Genomic DNA, 17,731 nt, shown 5'->3' on the forward strand with positions numbered 1-17,731 from the left:
ACGCTCGCAGGCGGACCATTTCACGCTCGCAGGCACCCGACCAAGAAAATTTCAACCCCATCGATTCCTCAATGGGAAAGAAATATCATATAGGAAGTACAGGTGAAACACACCATTTGGGTTGGGTTGAGAATTATAGTTCCGTTCTTGGCTATCTGGGTTGAAAATTTTAGCTTTACATTCCACTCGTTCCAGATTTTTCCCTTTTTGGTACGCCATTCCAGATTCCAAAGCCTTAATAGCACCTTCCTACCTCTTTAACCCATAGTGAGAACTAAAATGAACGCGACAAAGCGAAAATTCAACAGGAGATTTCAGATACTTTACAACCCAATTAGTTTTCTGATCAGTGGTGGCCCAGCGGGTTAAGAAAATTTCCAACTCACTGTGTATTTTGCATCATCGTTGAAGTTTCAGCTCTACTTAAGGTTATCAACCACTGAAAGAATGCCGTGTGCTTCTTCAACTAACGAATCATATATAAATAGAAATTGCAGAATCTTCTCCGGGTCGACTGACTTCGACGTCTTCGTCCGATAAAAACGGTAACCCTCTGTTTACTCTCAATTGCGTTGAGGTACAGACTTTCCGCTTTCGCTGCTCTCGTTACGTTTTCCACAAGCCCTTTTGTCGTCAACTATGTTTTCCACTTTTTGATATCCTTTATAGGAATGGAATGACTCTGTTGAAGAGATAAACCCTTTTTGCTTTTAAATAGATTGATTCTGAACTCTCTGCAGTTGATGATTGTTGTCAGGTTCCATTTCTGGTTTCCTTCTCCTTTGAACGATAAGTGATATTGTGCACGGGGTGCATTCTTTGCTATAAAGAATGAATTTGACAAGTTGGCTGGATAGGACTACCCTGTGGACATGGTTTGTTTTGAGCACTTCTCTTTCCAACTTATTTGGTTTTCACTAATTCTAGTTTGTTTACTTGGAATGAGCTTCTCCTTTTGTTTTGTGTCAAAATTAAAATTAAAATTAAAATAACTAGGAATAACAGAGAATAGAAGGAAGAGAGAAGTGGTCGAGAAGAAGAGGATATGGAGAAGTAAGAAATGGGGAGTGGTTCAAGGTACAACTCTCCCCCTCCGTAATATACTTATAGCTGAAAGTTTTTAGACTAATAAGATCTTCAAATATCTTCCAATTTAGTTACAAGTACTGAAAAGGAAACAAATACTTTACCAAAAAAAAAAAAAAAGGAAACAAATATTGCAAGCCTAAACTAGACTTAGCTTGACAACCAAGCAATAGGGGAAAAAGGAAAACAGACTTGAAATAGAAAGAAACTAATAAAGGAAATAGTGAGCATGAGCATGACCCAAGAAGTGGTGGAGAAGAAGAAAGATGGAGGAGGAAACAAGGAGTTGTGTAAGGTACAACTCTCCTCCTCAATAGTATATTATATAGCTGAAAGTTTCTAGACTAGAAAAGATCTTCAAATATCTTCAAACATGATTACTAGTACTGAAAATACAAATAAATATTGCAATCCTGTTTTAGACTTATTTGACATCCAAACAATAAGGCAAAAAAGGGAAACAAACTAAAACTAGTAAGAGACTAATAAAGGAATGGAGTGCATGCGTATGACCTATAAGCACCCCCACAACACTCAAGGATCATATTCTCCTTACAATACTGAATCATTAAAACTCCCCCTTGAGCTGGAATATGCATATCAAATTCTCCAGGTTGGAACAACAAGAACATAAATTAAAAAACTACATCAATATTGAGCACAAGTAGCAATAGCAAGCACCGTTAAGCACTAAGAGAACTTCTCCTAGGAGATAATCAACAACAACTTAAATAAAAAATGTCATGTAGAATGAACTATTTAACAATAAGAATGATAGGCAAGAATAAATGTGAACCACATCCACAAGCATAACTACAATAATAATGTCATAGGCACTATCCAAATAATGCCAATATTAGTAAGTAGTAATTGTTTCAAAAGTGTAGCATCTCCATTGGCTACATCACAAGGGGTTGGTAACTAGCTAGGAATCTCAATAAGAGAAGATAAAAAGTGCAACTCCAATGTCTGCACGTAAGCTCTCCACAAGAAGGCAAGTAGTAGGTAAAAGAATGGGCAAGTAAAGAGCAATATAGGTTATTGCTGACCAATAGGTAGGTAAAAGATATGGGTTAATGTGAACCAAGTAGGTAGGTAAAAGGTAGTCTGAGTTGCTGCAGACAAGTAGGTAAGTAAAAGGCAATAATGGGTGATGGAAACCCAAATTTAGAGTTAGGGTTGTTAGGATGGTTTCCCTAAAATTAAGGGTTTTCCCAGTATCTTTGATAAATTTGAAAGCAAAAGAATAAGGATTTAATGGGTGGTTCAAGAATTATTGGGGAACTTGAGGGAAGGGTATGGGTTGATTTGTGTCTTTAAAAAATTATGGGTGTCTTGGTTTGGTAAAGGCTAACTAAAGGTTTGGGTTAACAGAAAATTATGGAATGATGAGGGAAAAATTAGGGTTTTGGGTGGAAACTTAGGAGGGAAAATTGTTCAACTTTGTGGGATGGGATGGGATAGGGTTTTGAGATCTTGGGCGATCTTTCTTTCATTCTTGCTCTCTTTCTTTCTTTCTTTTTTTTTTTTTTTTTTGTTTTTTGTTTTTGTTTTTTGCCTCGAGCCACAGTCAGTAGAGAAGAGAGAGGGGGCTGGGGGAGGGGGGTGTTTTGCTGTTGCAAGGAAGGTTTGGGGGGGGGGGCTGGGGAAGGCCTTCGGGGTTGAGGGGAGGGCTGGTGAGGGGCTATCATGGGAGGGGAGGGGTGCAATGTGTTTGGGAGGTGAGTGGAGGGTATGGGCCTTTGTTGTACTTACTTGGAAGTTGCTTTGACTGTAAATGGCCGCTAGAAATTGAAAGAAGAAAGCTGAAATCTTGAAAGAGATGCTGATCTTGAATGAGAACTCTCAAATACCCAACCGTAGCCTCCTTGACAAGACCACTATTCTTGACTCAAACTCAATTTTATTCAATAATCAAACTCATGGTTGCAAAGCATCCAGCATCCGCCTAGTCGCCTAGGCCTGATTTTGGGTCAAAATGAACTGTTGTCGCTTTGTCGCCTTGGTTTTCGTTGCTCTCTATCACCTTGTTGCCTGGACAACCATGATCAGACTTCAAGATTACAATGAAAGACTAGGCTTATTTATAGCCTACTAAAGACTCCAATGTAATTGGGAATCCTTTATAGTTTAGGATCTCCTTCACAATTAATTTTTTCCACACAAGCAAAGACTTTTATTTAAACTAGACAACTAATGGAATCTCCTTGAAAATAGATTCCTCCTAAGACACCAAGACTTCAACAAAAAGAATTGGAACTCTTCTTGTAAATAAAGACTTGTAAGAGTCCTTTAAAGAAGACTACTAAGGACCCAAGAACTCATCTTTAAATTAAACAAGACTTCTAACTAATCAAGACTCTTTGAAAACGAAGAAATAAGATTCTGAAAATTAATTCCAGCATGTATTTAGGGTTGGAATGGAACAAAGTATCCCTCTAGGAGGGTTGGGCCAGCCCTATGTGCGCCCCTTTGGAGTGGCCTTGGGGCCCGCTCCAGGGTTTCGGCCAGGGGTGAACCCTTGTTCACATCAATGGGTTTTGCAGACCAAGTAGGTATGCAATATCCAGTATGGGTTATTGCGGATCAAATAGGTAAAAGGCTGTATGGGTTACTATTGACCAAATGAGTAGGTAAAAGACACTATGGGTTAGTACATAACAAGTAGGTAGGTAAAAGGTGATATGGATTACTACTGACCAAATGGGTAGGTAAAATGCAGTATAGGATAGTACAGACCAAGGAGGTAGTTGTTGTTGTTGCTATAGAATACCATCTTAAGAGAAGTTTTGAAAAAATATAATAGAAGTCTCCAATCTCCGCTTACATGTAGCATTAGATATGGAGGAATAATAATAAACAGTATAAAAAAAGAAAGAAAGAAAGAAAGAAAGAAAGAAGAAAGAAAGAAAGAAAGAAGAAAGAATTGGAGAAAAACAGTCCAGAGTAAAGCACCATAGCTATAAAGTCAGCATAAATCAGACAGAAGATTTAGCTCTTCATGTGAAAGGGTTGTTTGATCACATCCAAATAGAGACACACAACAAAATTGCTGCACTAAGTAGAAGTGTAGAACCAAGAGTTTCTAAGCACTCATTGCAGAAGAGAAGTGGCAACTCAGGAATCAAGTTGAGGATCTGAGAATAGCAAAAGATAGGCAGCAATAGGTAGAGTTAAAATATCCTCAGACCACTCTCAAACTGGCAACCGACACCGTTGTAATGTCAGAATGGGATCTGTAGTCACTGCTCTGATTCCATGTAACAAAATTAAAATTAAAATAGCTTGAAATAACAAAGACCAAAAGGAAGAGAGAAGTGGTGGAGAAGAAGAAGAGATGGGAGGAGGAGGAAATGGAGGGTTGTGCAATTTACAACTCTCCCCCTTAGAAGTATGTCATATAGCTGAAAGTTTCCAGACTAGCAAATATCTTTCCAGATTAGAAAGATTTTTAAAGATCTTCCAATCTGGTTACAAGTACTGAAAAAGGGAACACACAGCATGTGCATGTCCATGTGCATCCCCACAGTACACAAGGGTCATACCCCTTACAATACTTATTCATTAACATGTTTCTTTGGCTGGGTTCACGGTCCTTTGTTCTTACAATTAACTTTCTTGTTTTGCCTTCCAGAATCAGGTTTTGCAATATGTGTAATCATGTGATGAACTTCTTGTTCTTATAATGGCGTTGGAGCTATTACCATTAGGAACCATTTTGGCCTATCTAACAACTCATGTCATAAAAACTGCTGAAGCTGCAAAGGATGTCCTCATAGAGAAGGAGAGCTTCAGAACTCTTTCGAAATACCTCTTTGACATTGAACCCGTTTTAGAGGAATTGCAATTGCGAAAGTTGAATGATTCTCAGACTGCTCGACAAGCTCTGGCCTTCCTTGAAGAAGATGTTAAGAAGGCAAATCACTTGGTAGAGAAGTACAAAAATAGGGCTCGTTTCTATTTATTGATCAAATGCAGGAGCATAGTCAAGGAGGTACAAGATGTGACAAGGGATATTGGAAGATCACTGGCTGCTTTGTCTCTTGCGAGCACTGAAGTCCTTTCAGGCATCTCCGAAAAAGTGAACAGGTTACAGAATGATATGCAAAGGGCAGAATTTGAGGTTTCTCAAACCCAGGTCCGGATTGTAGAAAAATTGGACCAGGGTCTTAAGGAGCAAAAAGTTGATCAAGGATTTGCAAATGACATGCTTGAAGAAATAGCAAAGGCAGTTGGGATTCCTATCGAACCCTCAAAAATATGTGAAGAGCTTGAAAGCTTTAGAAGGGAAAAAGAAGAGGCTGCAACTCGAAAGGAAAGGGCAGAAGTGTTCTTCCTGGAACAGGTCATTGAACTACTCTCCCGAGCCGATGCTGCACATGATCATCAGAAAGTCAAGGAACAGTATTTACTGAGGCTTCAGGCCATTGAAAAATATGTGACATGGGGAGAATACATAGCTCCATTTAATTCTTTCATTTGTCCCATATCAAAGGCTGTGATGTTTGACCCTGTTAGCATCTGCACTGGTACTACATGTGAGAGAGGGGCTATTCAGGCCTGGTTTGAATCGGGAGAGAGAACCGACCCAGACACTGGTCAACCTCTTGAGGACTTTTCTTTGAGGTCCAACCTTAAGCTGAGGCAGTCAATTGAAGAGTGGCGGGAACTCAATTACTGTCTCAAGATCAGATCTGCCAGAGTAAAGCTATCAACAGGTGAGGATTTGTCCGTGGAAGAGGCTATTGACCAAATTGAGGAACTTATATTAGAAAGCCCAATCAACAAGGACTGGATTGCTATAGCAGGGCTTATTGATATTTTAGTCTCGATTCTTGGAAGCTCATGTAACAAAGATATGAAGAGAAGAATTTTAGTTACATTGAAGACTGTTATAGAAGAGCACACCAGAAATAAGGTTAGCAGCTCAGATATTCCATTGTTAACATATTCTATTTTCATTATGATGAAAGTCCCATTTTCCTACTTTGCATGGTTTCCTTTTCCCTTTAGGCTCAGTTTTTTCTTTATAATTCATAGGCTAAAATCAGGAAACAATTTAATATAAGGTATGCTCAACTATATCGTTGAAGATACAATAATCAGATGCAAATATGGATTTTGTTCAATAAATGTCTCAATTTTGTCTACTATGGTAGAAATGAATCCTTGCATTGTGAATTGATAACATTTTACTTAACCACCAATAGGATGAAGAAATGTAATCTCATCAGCACAAATTTGTATGATTGGGACATCCCTCTCTCTCTCTCTCTCTCTCTCTCTGCCGAGGATTATTGCATTTTTTTTGGATGAATAAAGAATATATTAACCAACAAGAAGAAACAAAAGGGGAGAGAGAGAGAGAGAGAGAGGAAGGGGGGGGGGGAACAAGCCTTCAAGAGAGAGGCTGAAAAGAGGAGTTAAGAACCCAGGTAACAACAATATGCTTGTTCCTTGGGGTGTCCATTAACCGGGGGATGGGGGATAAGACTGGAGCCTAGAAGAAACATAAAAATAGATGGTTTTCCAAATCAAGTCAATAGAGCGAGATTTGGAAGTCCATTTCCTGAGGTTGTGTTCCCACCACAGATGGTGGATGTATGCACTGAAGACCATCTTGCCAACCCAATCACAAATGGACGATCCAGAATAGAGTCTAAAAATCCAATGCCAATCCTAAGTGAAACTGAATGAGCGTCTTGAACAGGGCCAAATGGAGGCTAAGCTTTTCCCCGAAGGAGGCAAGAGAAGGGGTAGGTGAAGAAAAGGTGCTCTAAGTCCTCTGAACCACTCCAACAAATAATACAGTTGGGGTTAATCGGTATACGACGGCTAGAAAGAAAGCTTTGGGTAGGGAGGCCAAGGTTGAGGGCTCTCCAGAGGGTAAGGGAATGACGAGGGATGTGACCCTTAAACCAAACTAGGGGGTCCAAGGGGCAAGAGGAAAGGGGGGGGGGGGGGGGTGGAGGAGGTTCCAGGCTGAGGAAATGGAGAATGTTTTAGATGGAGATAGGGTCCAGATAGTAAGGTCATGGGGGGGGGGTGTTAGAGAGTGGGGGTAGGGAAGTCCAAACCTGAGGATTATTGCATTTTATGCTGCACTGACTGTTATCCTTTGCCTGTACTGTTATATGCATCGACATGCTTCTTGTTTTTATGTTGGTACAACTCCTTTTTGCTGTGACTACCATTAAACATTCCCATGGAACAAGAAAAAAAAAAAATTTTCCCTCTTCTTTGCCTAGTTGTTTTTTCTTTGCAGGGGTGAATGAATAAGGGAAAATTACATGATTAGCTACTTTCTGGTTTCTCTTTACAAAAGTAGCCACTCAATGTATCAATTAACAAAACTAGCTAAAATTGACTTTGGGTTTACAAAACTAAAAAAAATAGTGATTTTTCATCCCCTTTGGATGTTTTTACCTCTAAAATAACCATATCGACATTAGGCAACCATCATCTTCTTCCTGGAACCCCAACCTCTGCATTATTTATTTATTATTATTTCATTACTTTCATGGTTGCCTAATCTGTTCATATGAATCGTATGATTAGTTTTAAGGGTAAGAATGTCCAAAGACGATGAAAAATCACTGTTTTGGTTAGTTTTGTAAACCCAAAGTCAGTTTTAGCTAGTTTTGTTAATCGAAACATTGAGTAGCTACTTTTGTAAAGGGAAACCTAAAAGTAGCTAGTCATGTAATTTTCCCAAAGAATAATTGACATCATAATTTGGGATTTTAATGGATTAGGGATGGAAAAATTCACTGTATTAGAAATGAATGTAGAAGTATCCCGATGAAATTCAAGGAATAAGTCAGGTCAAATGTTTTTCTCCCATCATATAAACTGGGGCAGAGTGTTTAATTGCAAGTTGGAGCCTCTAATAGGATAAGGGATGGCCAAGATGGGTATATTGCTGTAAGGATACACCATAAAAGAAAAAGGAGACGATTCTCAATTGAGGGCATCTTTCTTTAATTGAAGTGCCAATGCTAAGTTGTTCTTTAATAGAAGAACTAGCCCTAGATGAAGTGGAAAGGAGGGATGAGATCCATAAACAAACCTGGGTAGTTGCCAGTTGGGATAATAATTATAATGATGCTTGATTGCTTTTAATTTTTTGTAACTTTTTGAAGATCAAATCAACTCAACTGTAGTTTGCATCATCTAGAAATTGTAATTCATTTGTTGCAGTCACATTTTTGAGCTTTGTACTATATTTTTGATAATTTCTAAATCCAAATTTCAGGATAAGGTGGTTGAGTGTCAAGGAGTAGAAAACCTGGTTCCCTGCTTATGCTCTGACCCAAATATATCAACGGCTGCAGTCGAGCTTCTCTTTGAGTTGTTGCAAGACAGATCTGGATGGAATCTATCTGTTTTAAGAAAACTTTCTCATCAGAGCAGTGCAATTCTCTTCCTTGTTAAACTTCTGAAAGATACAGTTATTGAGTCAGCAGAGAAAGCTGAAAAGATCTTGCTAAAGCTTTGTGAGAATGATGAAGAAAACATTGCTTATGCTGCTAGGGCCAACTGGTATAAGCCACTTATTATTCGACTAATTCAAGGTTGGTAAACTTCTTTCTACTTATTACCTGCCTCTATAAAATTATTTTCTGACCTGGAAGGTTCTGCTTGCAAGTAATATCAGTATCTCCAGCGGAACCCTAGCATTGCTTCTCACATGATAAGCAGGCTAGGAAAAAAATGTCGATTGAAGAATTTGAATTTTTTTTCAGTTTTAAATGAATCATGATGATTCATTATTAGTGCATTGTTTGGATTTCTCTTCCTTTCTGGCCTAATCATGAGGTAGTGATCCTTGTTTTCAGGGCCGGACTCATCTAGGATATCAATGGTGAAAATTTTGTTGAACATGGAATTGGTTGCTCAGGATATAACACTTCTTGGTGAGGAAGGTGTAATACCACCCTTGCTGGAAATGGTATTGGGAAGTCTTGAGTCTAAAAACTTGGCCTTGTCTGTTTTAGTTAAACTGTCTAGTTGCCGTGAGAACAAAAGGTTAATTGCATCTGCTGGTGGAGTTCCTCTTGTTCTTGATCTGTTGTTCACTTCTCATATATGCACCTTTATTATTGAGAGGTGCTCCAAGATCCTGGAGAGACTTTCTTCAAATGGTGATGGGATTTTGTTCCTAACTGATTCAAAAGGGGATTGCCTCGACTTAGAGCAGATTGTCACCAACTTGCTTGTGTTTCAACAGAATTCAAGCTTATCCCATTGCTTCCGCAAGCCTCTGTTGCATGCGTTGCTTGCAATTTGCAAGTCAGAAGCGAAGCCTGTGGAGAAGGCATTTTCTATTTCTGGTGGTGTTTCTATTATCCTTCCTTTGTTAGATGACCCTGACCCAGAAATCCAACAACTTGCCCTTAGCCTGCTATCTCGTTTCTCCATTCAAGAGCCTCAGGGGATTGGGGAATTCCTCCTCCTGCAGAGGAGGGTGGAGACTTTGGTGCACTTTCTTAAGGATGACAGTAGCAGGGATGTACAAATGGCAGCAGCTGAGTTAATAGCCAATCTTCCAAAATCTGATGTAGGACTCACCATGATGTTGATTGGATCAGATGCATTGCCTGCAGTCTTGCATATCTTGAGATCTGGGACTATGGAAGCAAAGGAGAATGCTCTTGGAGCACTCTTCAGGTTCACAGATCCTACAAATCTTGGCACACAACGGATGGTGGTTGAATTAGGGGTCTACCCTTTACTTTTGAACTATCTCAAGTCTGATTCTGTAACAGCCAAGGCAAGAACCGCAGCACTCATTGGTAACTTGTCCTTGAGCAGTCCAAAACTCACGGTTGTGTCTAAACCAAACAGTTGGTGGTGTTTTCGTCCAGTGCATGTGACTCTTTGTCCAGTCCATGGTGGCATTTGCAGCGTGAACTCGACATTTTGTCTGGTGATGGCAAATGCTTTGCCTGAACTGGTGCAACTCTTGCAAGAGAAGGTTAATGAAACTGCCTATGAAGCACTGCAAACACTGTCCACATTGATTTTGGGAGATGCATCGCATGGAGGGGTTTATGCTTTACATGAAGCAAAAGCTATCTGTCCAACACTGGAGGTGCTAAACTGGGGACCTCCGTTCTTAAAAGAAAAAGCTCTAAGTCTTTTGGAGAAGGTTTTTTCAGTGAAGGAACTAGTTGACTATTATAAATCGCAAGCTAGGATGCATCTTGTTTCCTTGACTACCCATAGCATTCATGAAGAAGGCCAGCTAGGAAGGAAGGCTGCCAGAGTCTTGGCACAGCTTGACCGCTTTTCGAAGTCATCGTTGCGCCTCACTTAAAGGGGAAAAAACTGTTCAGATTACTTGTTTTGAAGAACACAGCTAATAACTAAGGAGGTGAAGAATATGTATGATTATGGTTCACAGAATCTCCCAAGACTGGGTAATGATAACACCATGTCCTCCGAGCCGCGATGCTAGAGAGGTTGCATTGTAAAGAATATATTTGCAGAAGTTTTGCATACCCCAGTTGTGGTTAGCGACTGGTTTGTATATCATGAGAAACAATTACAATTGTTAGGTACAACTAGGGAAACGTATAAGGTGATTTGAGTTTTACAAAAACTGATTTGTAGGAATAGAGTTTGATACAAACAACAATATGGGAATTTTCAAAGCAAAAAAAAAAAAAAAACAACACCCCCCCCGGGGGGGCGGGCCGCGCGGGGTGACGCGGCTGCAGACAATGGAGAAGATATCTGCAATTTGATCTTGAGTGGCAATGAATCTAACCTATAATTCTTTTCGAGCAGCAAGATGGTGGACAAAGTGGAATCGACTTCGATGTGTTTGGTTCTGGCATGAAAGAGGGGTTTAACGGTGAGATATGTAGCCCCTAGGTTGTCGCACCACAGAGATGGTGGTTGAGGTAGTTGAATTCTAAGTTCTTGTAGTAGGGATTTGAGCCAAACTGACTTAGCTGTTGTATTCTCAATGGCACGATACTCTGCCTCTGTGGAGGATCAAGCAATGGTATGTTGCTTCCTTGCAGACCATGAAATAAGTTGTTTCTTAAATAAATTGCAAACCGTTGAGTGTCTATCATCAATAGAACCTGTCCAATCTGTATCATTGTAGGCAAACGATTTGTGAAGTGCTTTGAAATGGCTAACCCATGGGTGATAGTGTAAGATCTTCTTGACCGCTTGCTAGCGTTCATCAATGGGCTCTTTCGAAGATTGACAAACTTTGTTGATCGAGTAAGATAAATCAGGTCGGGTCAAGGTTATATATTTGCAATGCTCCAATTGTACTACAATACAAGGTTGCATCAGCCAGACATTTCCCAATTATGTTGTGAAAGCTAAGGTTGATGTAGCCATCAACGTCTGTACTGGTTTTACCCCATCCATTCCTATTATCCGGAGCAAATTTGCAATGTATTTTTGTTGGGAAAGAATGATGCTGTCTACTATTGGAATAACCTCTATGCCCAAAAAGTAATCAAGGGTCCCCAAGTCACGAATGGAGAATTCTATCCCAAGGGATTGAATGATATGGGATACTGCAGTTGGATCAGACCTTGTAATCACAATGTGATCGATATAAACTAATACAAAAACTGAAAGAAGTGTCAGTTTTGGATCCTCCAAAACCCAAGGTGTGGAGAAAGGTGCTTAGGTGATGGAACCAGGTTCTAGGCGCTTGTTTTAGACCATATAGTGACTTGTGTAATCGGCAAACAACATTTTATAACGCTCAATTATTCCATCTCCCTTTCTTTTAATCTTGAAGACCCACTTATGAAAATTTATGTTTGTTATATGAATGTAAAAAGAGAAAAACAGCACAACCAAAAACCTTTAAGAAACTATAATTAGGGAGTTTTTGATACAATTTTTCAAAGGGAGAGATATTTGAAAGACGCGAGTGGGTAAACAATTAATTAGATTCATAAAAGTATCAACAACATAATTCCAAAAATGCAAAGGGAGATTAGCAAGGGCTAAGAGAGTTAAAGTTGTATCTACAATGTGGCGTATCTTATGTTCAGCCATCCCATTTTGTTCATGAGTACAAGGACAAGCTACATGATGGATAATGCCACATTGTGTCAAGGAGGTATTTAGTTGATCATATTCACCACCCCAATCTAATTGAATTCTTTGATGGTCATGCAAACTTGTTTTTCAACCATTGTCTTGAATTGAACAAAAATAGAAGACAAAAGTGATCTATTTGCAAGAATGTAGTACCCATGTGTACATGGAAAAATCATCAACAAAGATAATTCACAATTATCCCTTTTTTTTTCTTTTTTCTTTTTCCTTCCTTCTTCTTGTCTCTTTTTTTTTTTTTTTTTTTTTTTAAAAGACAATAATTTTTGTCTTCCAAATGAAATATTGAACTCTGTAGAAGTCTCCCATGACGAGACTGTTGGAGTTCTTTCATCTTTTTCTGCCATCGATTTTCTTCTCAACAAATCTGTGGTCGTTTTGACGATTAAATATATGGAGAATTCTTGATAGACAACCGATTAAGTTCATTGTTTTATCCAAACCATAGGTCCTATTGTGTGGCTTTTGTCGCTGTGTTTTTTATCAGCAGTAATATTTGTTTTTATTTGAATATTTTTTGGACAGTTAGGAAGAAATTTTGGTCGGAAATTATCACGCGACTGTATTGGAAGCTTGAATTTTTCCTTTTTGTTTTTTTTGGGTAGATTTGGAAGCTTGATCTGAATCTCAACAGTGGGGCTCCTGGCAAAAAGGGGAAAACAATTATAGATTACAATAGGTCCCTTACCATATGAAATGTTCTGGGCATTTTAAAGTCCTAAACGCGTCGAAATGACCATTTTTCTAAATGACTGGCTGTGGGCCCCTCTTGTTTGGAAGCCTAGCTTGTTTTTCTTGGCATCTTTGGATGTAGATGCATTTTAATCATTTTTACTTTTAAAAGGATTTTTGAGTTTTTTTATAGGTTATATGCTTTAGGGTCTGTTTGGTTACATGAGTATGAAGATTCAAATATTTAGAGATTTCAAATCTATAGATTTCAAATTTGTGGAGTCATAATTTATAAAATCAACTGTTTGGTTAACCGAATATGTGGAATGAAATCAGTGGATTCATTAGTGATTTTTGTGAATGTGCAAATGTTTAACGTTTTTATAGTAGAGATGAAATCTCTGGATTTCACCCCATACCCATAAATCTACATATTCACGTTTTTAGTATAAAAAGATGAATCTCTAGATTTCAGGAATTTGGAGATTTTCACAACCAAACGGATATAAATCTCACATTCATGAATCCAGAGATTTAAAATATCTGGATTCACATAACCCAACAGGCCCTAGTGGGTTTTAAACTCTGAGTTGCACACTTTAGTGCCCTAAATTATAGATTACACACTTTCAAAATTATAAGTTACATATTCTTAACATTCCATTCAGGATTCTGTTAACTCTTGAATGAAATATCTATATTATCCTCATCAAAGCCAAATAGCATAACTACCCCATTTAAATTAGTGAGGAAAAACTGACAAAGAGAAGGTGTCAGGTTTTGCTGCCGATGTATGTTGGAGTTGGTGGAAAACTAGGAACAAATTGATTTTTCAGAGTGTCATAAGCTCCCGTTTTGAGATATTGAATTGGGCAGTTAAACAATTTTCTATCTTTAACTTTGCTTAGTTTCCTTGATGGTGAATGGTTAGGTGGATGTGCCTTAGAAAGATTATTTTTATGTATCTTTTGGTTGCTCCTCCTTTGGGGTGTTTCAAGCTTAATATTGTTGTTGTTACTAGTGTTAGAAGATCTGATTCAGTTGTGCCTTCTTTATCTTGTGGGGGTCCTGGTTGTGTTTTGAGAAGAGATGATGGATAGGGGTGCAAACGGACCGGATTTGGATCAGATAGTAGTAATATCATATCTACATCCTATTATATTCGGACAGATTCGGATAATATCTTATTGGTTTTTTGATTGATTCAGTCGGATTCGAATAATAATCGGATAGATATTTTCTTAAGTAGATTCTTCTAAATGGGCATGAATATAAGATTGAATACAAGTTTTTAACTACCTGTTTACATTTTTACCATTTCATTTGTGAGGGCTAGGTTTGAAATTTAAGAATTTAGCAACTTTGATAGTTATTCTAGTAGAAAATCTAGAAAAATATCACATATCATAGGTAAAAAAATTTATAAAAGTAAGAAAAATAAATATAAATAAGTAATTTAAACGGATAATAATGGGTAAGAAAGAGGTATATCATATCTCCATCCTATTAGTAATCAGACGGATTCGTATACCCCTAAACGGATGCAGATGCGAATTCGAAAGCGGATTTCAGTTATCCATTTACACCCCTAATAATGGGAGGTTAATTGTTGTTACCTCTATTCCGTTCTCTTTTTCTTTACCATTTGAGGGGGAGGCTTTAGCTTTGAGAGAGGGTCTTCTTGGACTAATATTCGGTCCATTTCTCCATCTATTTTCTTGTATAGATGTGACATGTGTCCAAACATCATATCAAAAGGTTAAGGTCCATTTTCAAGTCAAATCAATTATTTTTTTTAATTTAATTACGCCCCTTTGATGTGACTTGCAAATGAGTCTCAACCATTTGATATTAAGTTAGAACAAATATCACACATCCACAAGTCAAAAATGGACTTGGTAAAATTTTGAGTGTTCTTATGGCTTTGGCTAAAGAAATGGAGAAGATTATTGCTGAAAGTAATTATCAAGTGCTGATTCAGATGGTTAAGGCTCAAACCTTTGTTACTATAGAGATTTCTCCTGCGATTGACAATATTGTTTACATCCCTTCTTCTTTTGTTTAGTTTTTTTGTTTCGTGTAAGTTTGTTTTTGTTCCTAGATGGGGTAATTCTATTTTCCACCATCCAATTAGAAAGTAGGAAGGCACTCACATCTTTGGGAAGGATTGAATGGCCGTTGTCCTCTTCATGGCTAGATTTGTGTAAATCTAATTCCATGTGCTTTCCAACACTATGAATGAAATTGTTCTCTATTTAAATTTTTTTTTTAATTAATTAATTAATTATTCTGGCGCCATTCCTCATATCATTTATTTCTAGGGCTTCAAAAGGAAAATGTTCTATCAATCACAACAACAATTCCAATTTCTTCGAATGATCTAATCAATCAAAAGACTACGGAGAAACCCAAGAGGTTGGCGAGTTGGGAAACGAAGTGTGGAAGCGCAGGCCATCCGCTCGCTGTTAGCAACTCCCCATCAGTCACAGCTTCTGCAGATTCCACTAATCCGCCACCCACCTTTACGATAGCTTTCATTGCGGTGCTGCTTGCACATCTCTTCCCCTGAAAAATCTCACCGAAAATCAAATATTCAATTCCGAATCCGGGCATCATCCCTATAAATTACTCTTATGTGAACCAGAGAAAAGATCAAAAGAAGGGATTTTGGATTAGAAAGAGAAGCGATTCAGACCTGCAAAATACCAGTGGCAACAAGCAGCAACTTCCCTTGGCCTATTCCTGAAACAATCTTTTTCTTCTGGGAGAATTCCTTCACAAGCGACAACACCCTGTCGTCCATGACCAGAAACTCTGGCGAGCGTCCCCCGGGTATGACAAGGCAGTCGTAATCGTCGACACATATTTGATCGAGATCAGTGGTGATGACTACGTTATGCCCCTGTCTCTCGCAGCAAACATGAACTCCCTCTGGTTCATCAATGTGGTCATGGATGGCCGTCACGCACTTGTCCCCTTTCTTCTTCCCCGGGCTAACTGCATCCACCTTGCAACCCAGAGCTCCCATGGCCTGGAAGGGTACGTTTACCTCGTAATCCTCCACATAGTCCTTCAAAGAAGAAGAGAAAAATACATTTCAGAACCCTAAAATTAACAAATTGGTTGTTGACGCTCTAATTCTGCAATCGAAGAATATTCATGAATAACTAAAGTGGTGCTTACCCCACAAAGAAAAAGGATTGCTCTGCTCTGATGTGGCAAGATTTTAGCTCCCATGGATCGGAAGAGAAGATCGAGGTACTGGGCATGTGCAGGCCAACCAATGGCGCTGATGACGTTGGAGTCGAGAAGGGCAGAAGTGATTGGGTCGGGTTCCGACCAAACACCACCTGCAAGATTGATTATCGGCTTCAAGCTCCAAAAAGCGGTGCATTTCTTGCCTTGGAGGACGCCGGCGGCAATGAGGATGAGTTGGCTGTGACAAGTAACTGCAATTGGTTTATGGGCTTTGTCGAATTCGGAAACGATGCGCAGGACATCATGGTGGCCGCTGAAGAGTTCGGAGAATCGGCCTCCAGGGATGATGAGGGCGTCGTAGGAATCCGTGTTGAGTTCGTCCCAGTTGGCGTTGAGGGTGAAGCGATGACCTTGCAGTTCCGTGTATAGCTGTTACATATGAGTGAAATTCATGATTCGGTCAAATTCAGTTTTTTTTTTTTTTTATGGATTGAAAAACATCAAGAAATCAGTGCAAGTAGTAGCAGAGATGAGTGCCTGATGACCCATGTAGTCATGAACAGCAGTGATGCAGGTGTCGCCGGATCTCTTGCTGGGAGAGGCGCAATGGACGCGGATGCCGAATGCCTGAAGGACATGGAAGGGGACAATGGCCTCATAGTCCTCCATGTAATCCCCGCATATCATTAATACTGATTTCTCGGTCACTTTCGTTTCTGCTGCCATGTTTAGATGAGGGAGCCGCCTAAAACTGAAGTGAGAATCCAAAAAGATGATCTTCTTCTAATCCCAGATAAAGGACTTTGTTTAGGAGCAGAGGAGACGAAATATGTATCATTTCATTTACTCACGATTTGAGTAGAACGAGTAGGAAATTCAGACCATCCCACGTGAAGCTCGTTGGCGGCAGCAGGTTGCATGGGCAAGTGGCTAGTGAGCAGCGACCCTAACCTAACGGAGAGCACTTTGTGCTCCCCCCTTCCCGGACCACGAAATATACCCATGGGGCCTGGGAGGAATCCGGTGACCACGAAATTTAGCTATGGGGGCCCAATGTAAGGAGGAATAGAATATTTAAAAAAAAACCGGATCATCACCCAGCCCGGGGCCCACTCGTGCTTATGCGGGCTAAAGTCGTAGGGGGAGCCCCGGATCAGCTGATCCCGACGGTTTCATGAGAGAGTCCCCCTGGAAGAGGGGGTGCGATACGTGTGAAGGGGACTACTTTTTTTGTTGCTTGTGGGCCAAAAAACAAAAAAAAAACTGTTATTAAGGGTGTCACCCGTGGGCTCCACGTTTTGGATCTGGTCAGGACCATCTCTGGGGGGGTGGAGGATCCGGATCACTCTTTAGCACCACAAATCCTGTGGGACCCACATGTAAAAATAATAAAATAATAAAAAAAAAAAAAAAAAAAAAAAAAAAACTAACCCATCACCCAACCTTTGGCCCCTTGTATTTTTGGTGGTAAAGTCGTGGGGAGCACGACAGGTAGCTGATCGGACTCCCATGAGAGAGTCCCCCGGAAAAGAGGGGGTAGCGCTACATATAAAGGGGCCTACTTTTTTCAATTAATTTTTTTTTTACTTGTGGGCCCTATATATTTGTGGTTATAAAACCGTGAATAATGGTGTCAACTGGTATAGTTTTGGTAATTCAGTACAGTACTAACTTTGAA

The 17,731-nt window shown here is 39.4% G+C and overlaps 2 protein-coding genes across 4 annotated transcripts; one reads left to right on the top strand and one right to left on the bottom strand.

The window, feature by feature from the left end:
* Window positions 1-42: 42 nt before the first annotated feature.
* Window positions 43-10,701, top strand: LOC149028435 (U-box domain-containing protein 43-like). Of its 3 annotated transcripts, none has more exons than XM_089136546.1 (5): window positions 43-545; window positions 741-875; window positions 4,721-6,004; window positions 8,342-8,660; window positions 8,925-10,701. In XM_089136546.1, the coding sequence occupies exons 3-5, from the start codon at window positions 4,772-4,774 to the stop codon at window positions 10,403-10,405; spliced, it is 3,033 nt and encodes a 1,010-aa protein (XP_088992672.1). In that variant the 5' UTR covers window positions 43-545; window positions 741-875; window positions 4,721-4,771; the 3' UTR covers window positions 10,406-10,701. The 3 variants fall into 3 exon arrangements, with proteins under 3 accessions (XP_088992672.1, XP_088992680.1, XP_088992664.1); XM_089136554.1 differs by having other exon boundaries at window positions 758-875; XM_089136538.1 differs by having other exon boundaries at window positions 43-875.
* Window positions 10,702-15,151: 4,450 nt separating this feature from the next.
* Window positions 15,152-16,887, bottom strand: YLS5 (Class I glutamine amidotransferase-like superfamily protein). The gene is made up of 4 exons (XM_089136568.1): window positions 16,591-16,887; window positions 16,039-16,482; window positions 15,551-15,925; window positions 15,152-15,420 (listed from the first exon to the last, which is right to left on the bottom strand). The coding sequence occupies exons 1-4, from the start codon at window positions 16,777-16,779 to the stop codon at window positions 15,244-15,246; spliced, it is 1,185 nt and encodes a 394-aa protein (XP_088992694.1). The 5' UTR covers window positions 16,780-16,887; the 3' UTR covers window positions 15,152-15,243.
* Window positions 16,888-17,731: the final 844 nt, after the last annotated feature.

The sequence above is a fragment of the Hakea prostrata genome, chromosome 1, assembly GCF_041222555.1.
Source record: "Hakea prostrata isolate BN-2017 chromosome 1, UWA_Hpros_2, whole genome shotgun sequence".
Lineage (NCBI taxonomy): Eukaryota > Viridiplantae > Streptophyta > Magnoliopsida > Proteales > Proteaceae > Hakea > Hakea prostrata.

Bases quoted from the DNA above. Each gene is read 5' to 3' on its own strand.
- LOC149028435 (XM_089136538.1), top strand. From the start codon at position 4,772: ATGGCGTTGGAGCTATTACCATTAGGAACCATTTTGGCCTATCTAACA. The intron at 6,005-8,341 runs GTTAGCAGCTCA...TCCAAATTTCAG, and splicing joins AAGAGCACACCAGAAATAAG to GATAAGGTGGTTGAGTGTCA. The intron at 8,661-8,924 runs GTTGGTAAACTT...CCTTGTTTTCAG, and splicing joins TATTATTCGACTAATTCAAG to GGCCGGACTCATCTAGGATA.
- YLS5 (XM_089136568.1), bottom strand. From the start codon at position 16,779: ATGGCAGCAGAAACGAAAGTGACCGAGAAATCAGTATTAATGATATGC. The intron at 15,926-16,038 runs GTAAGCACCACT...TCTTCTTTGAAG, and splicing joins CAATCCTTTTTCTTTGTGGG to GACTATGTGGAGGATTACGA. The intron at 15,421-15,550 runs GTCTGAATCGCT...GAGATTTTTCAG, and splicing joins TTGCCACTGGTATTTTGCAG to GGGAAGAGATGTGCAAGCAG.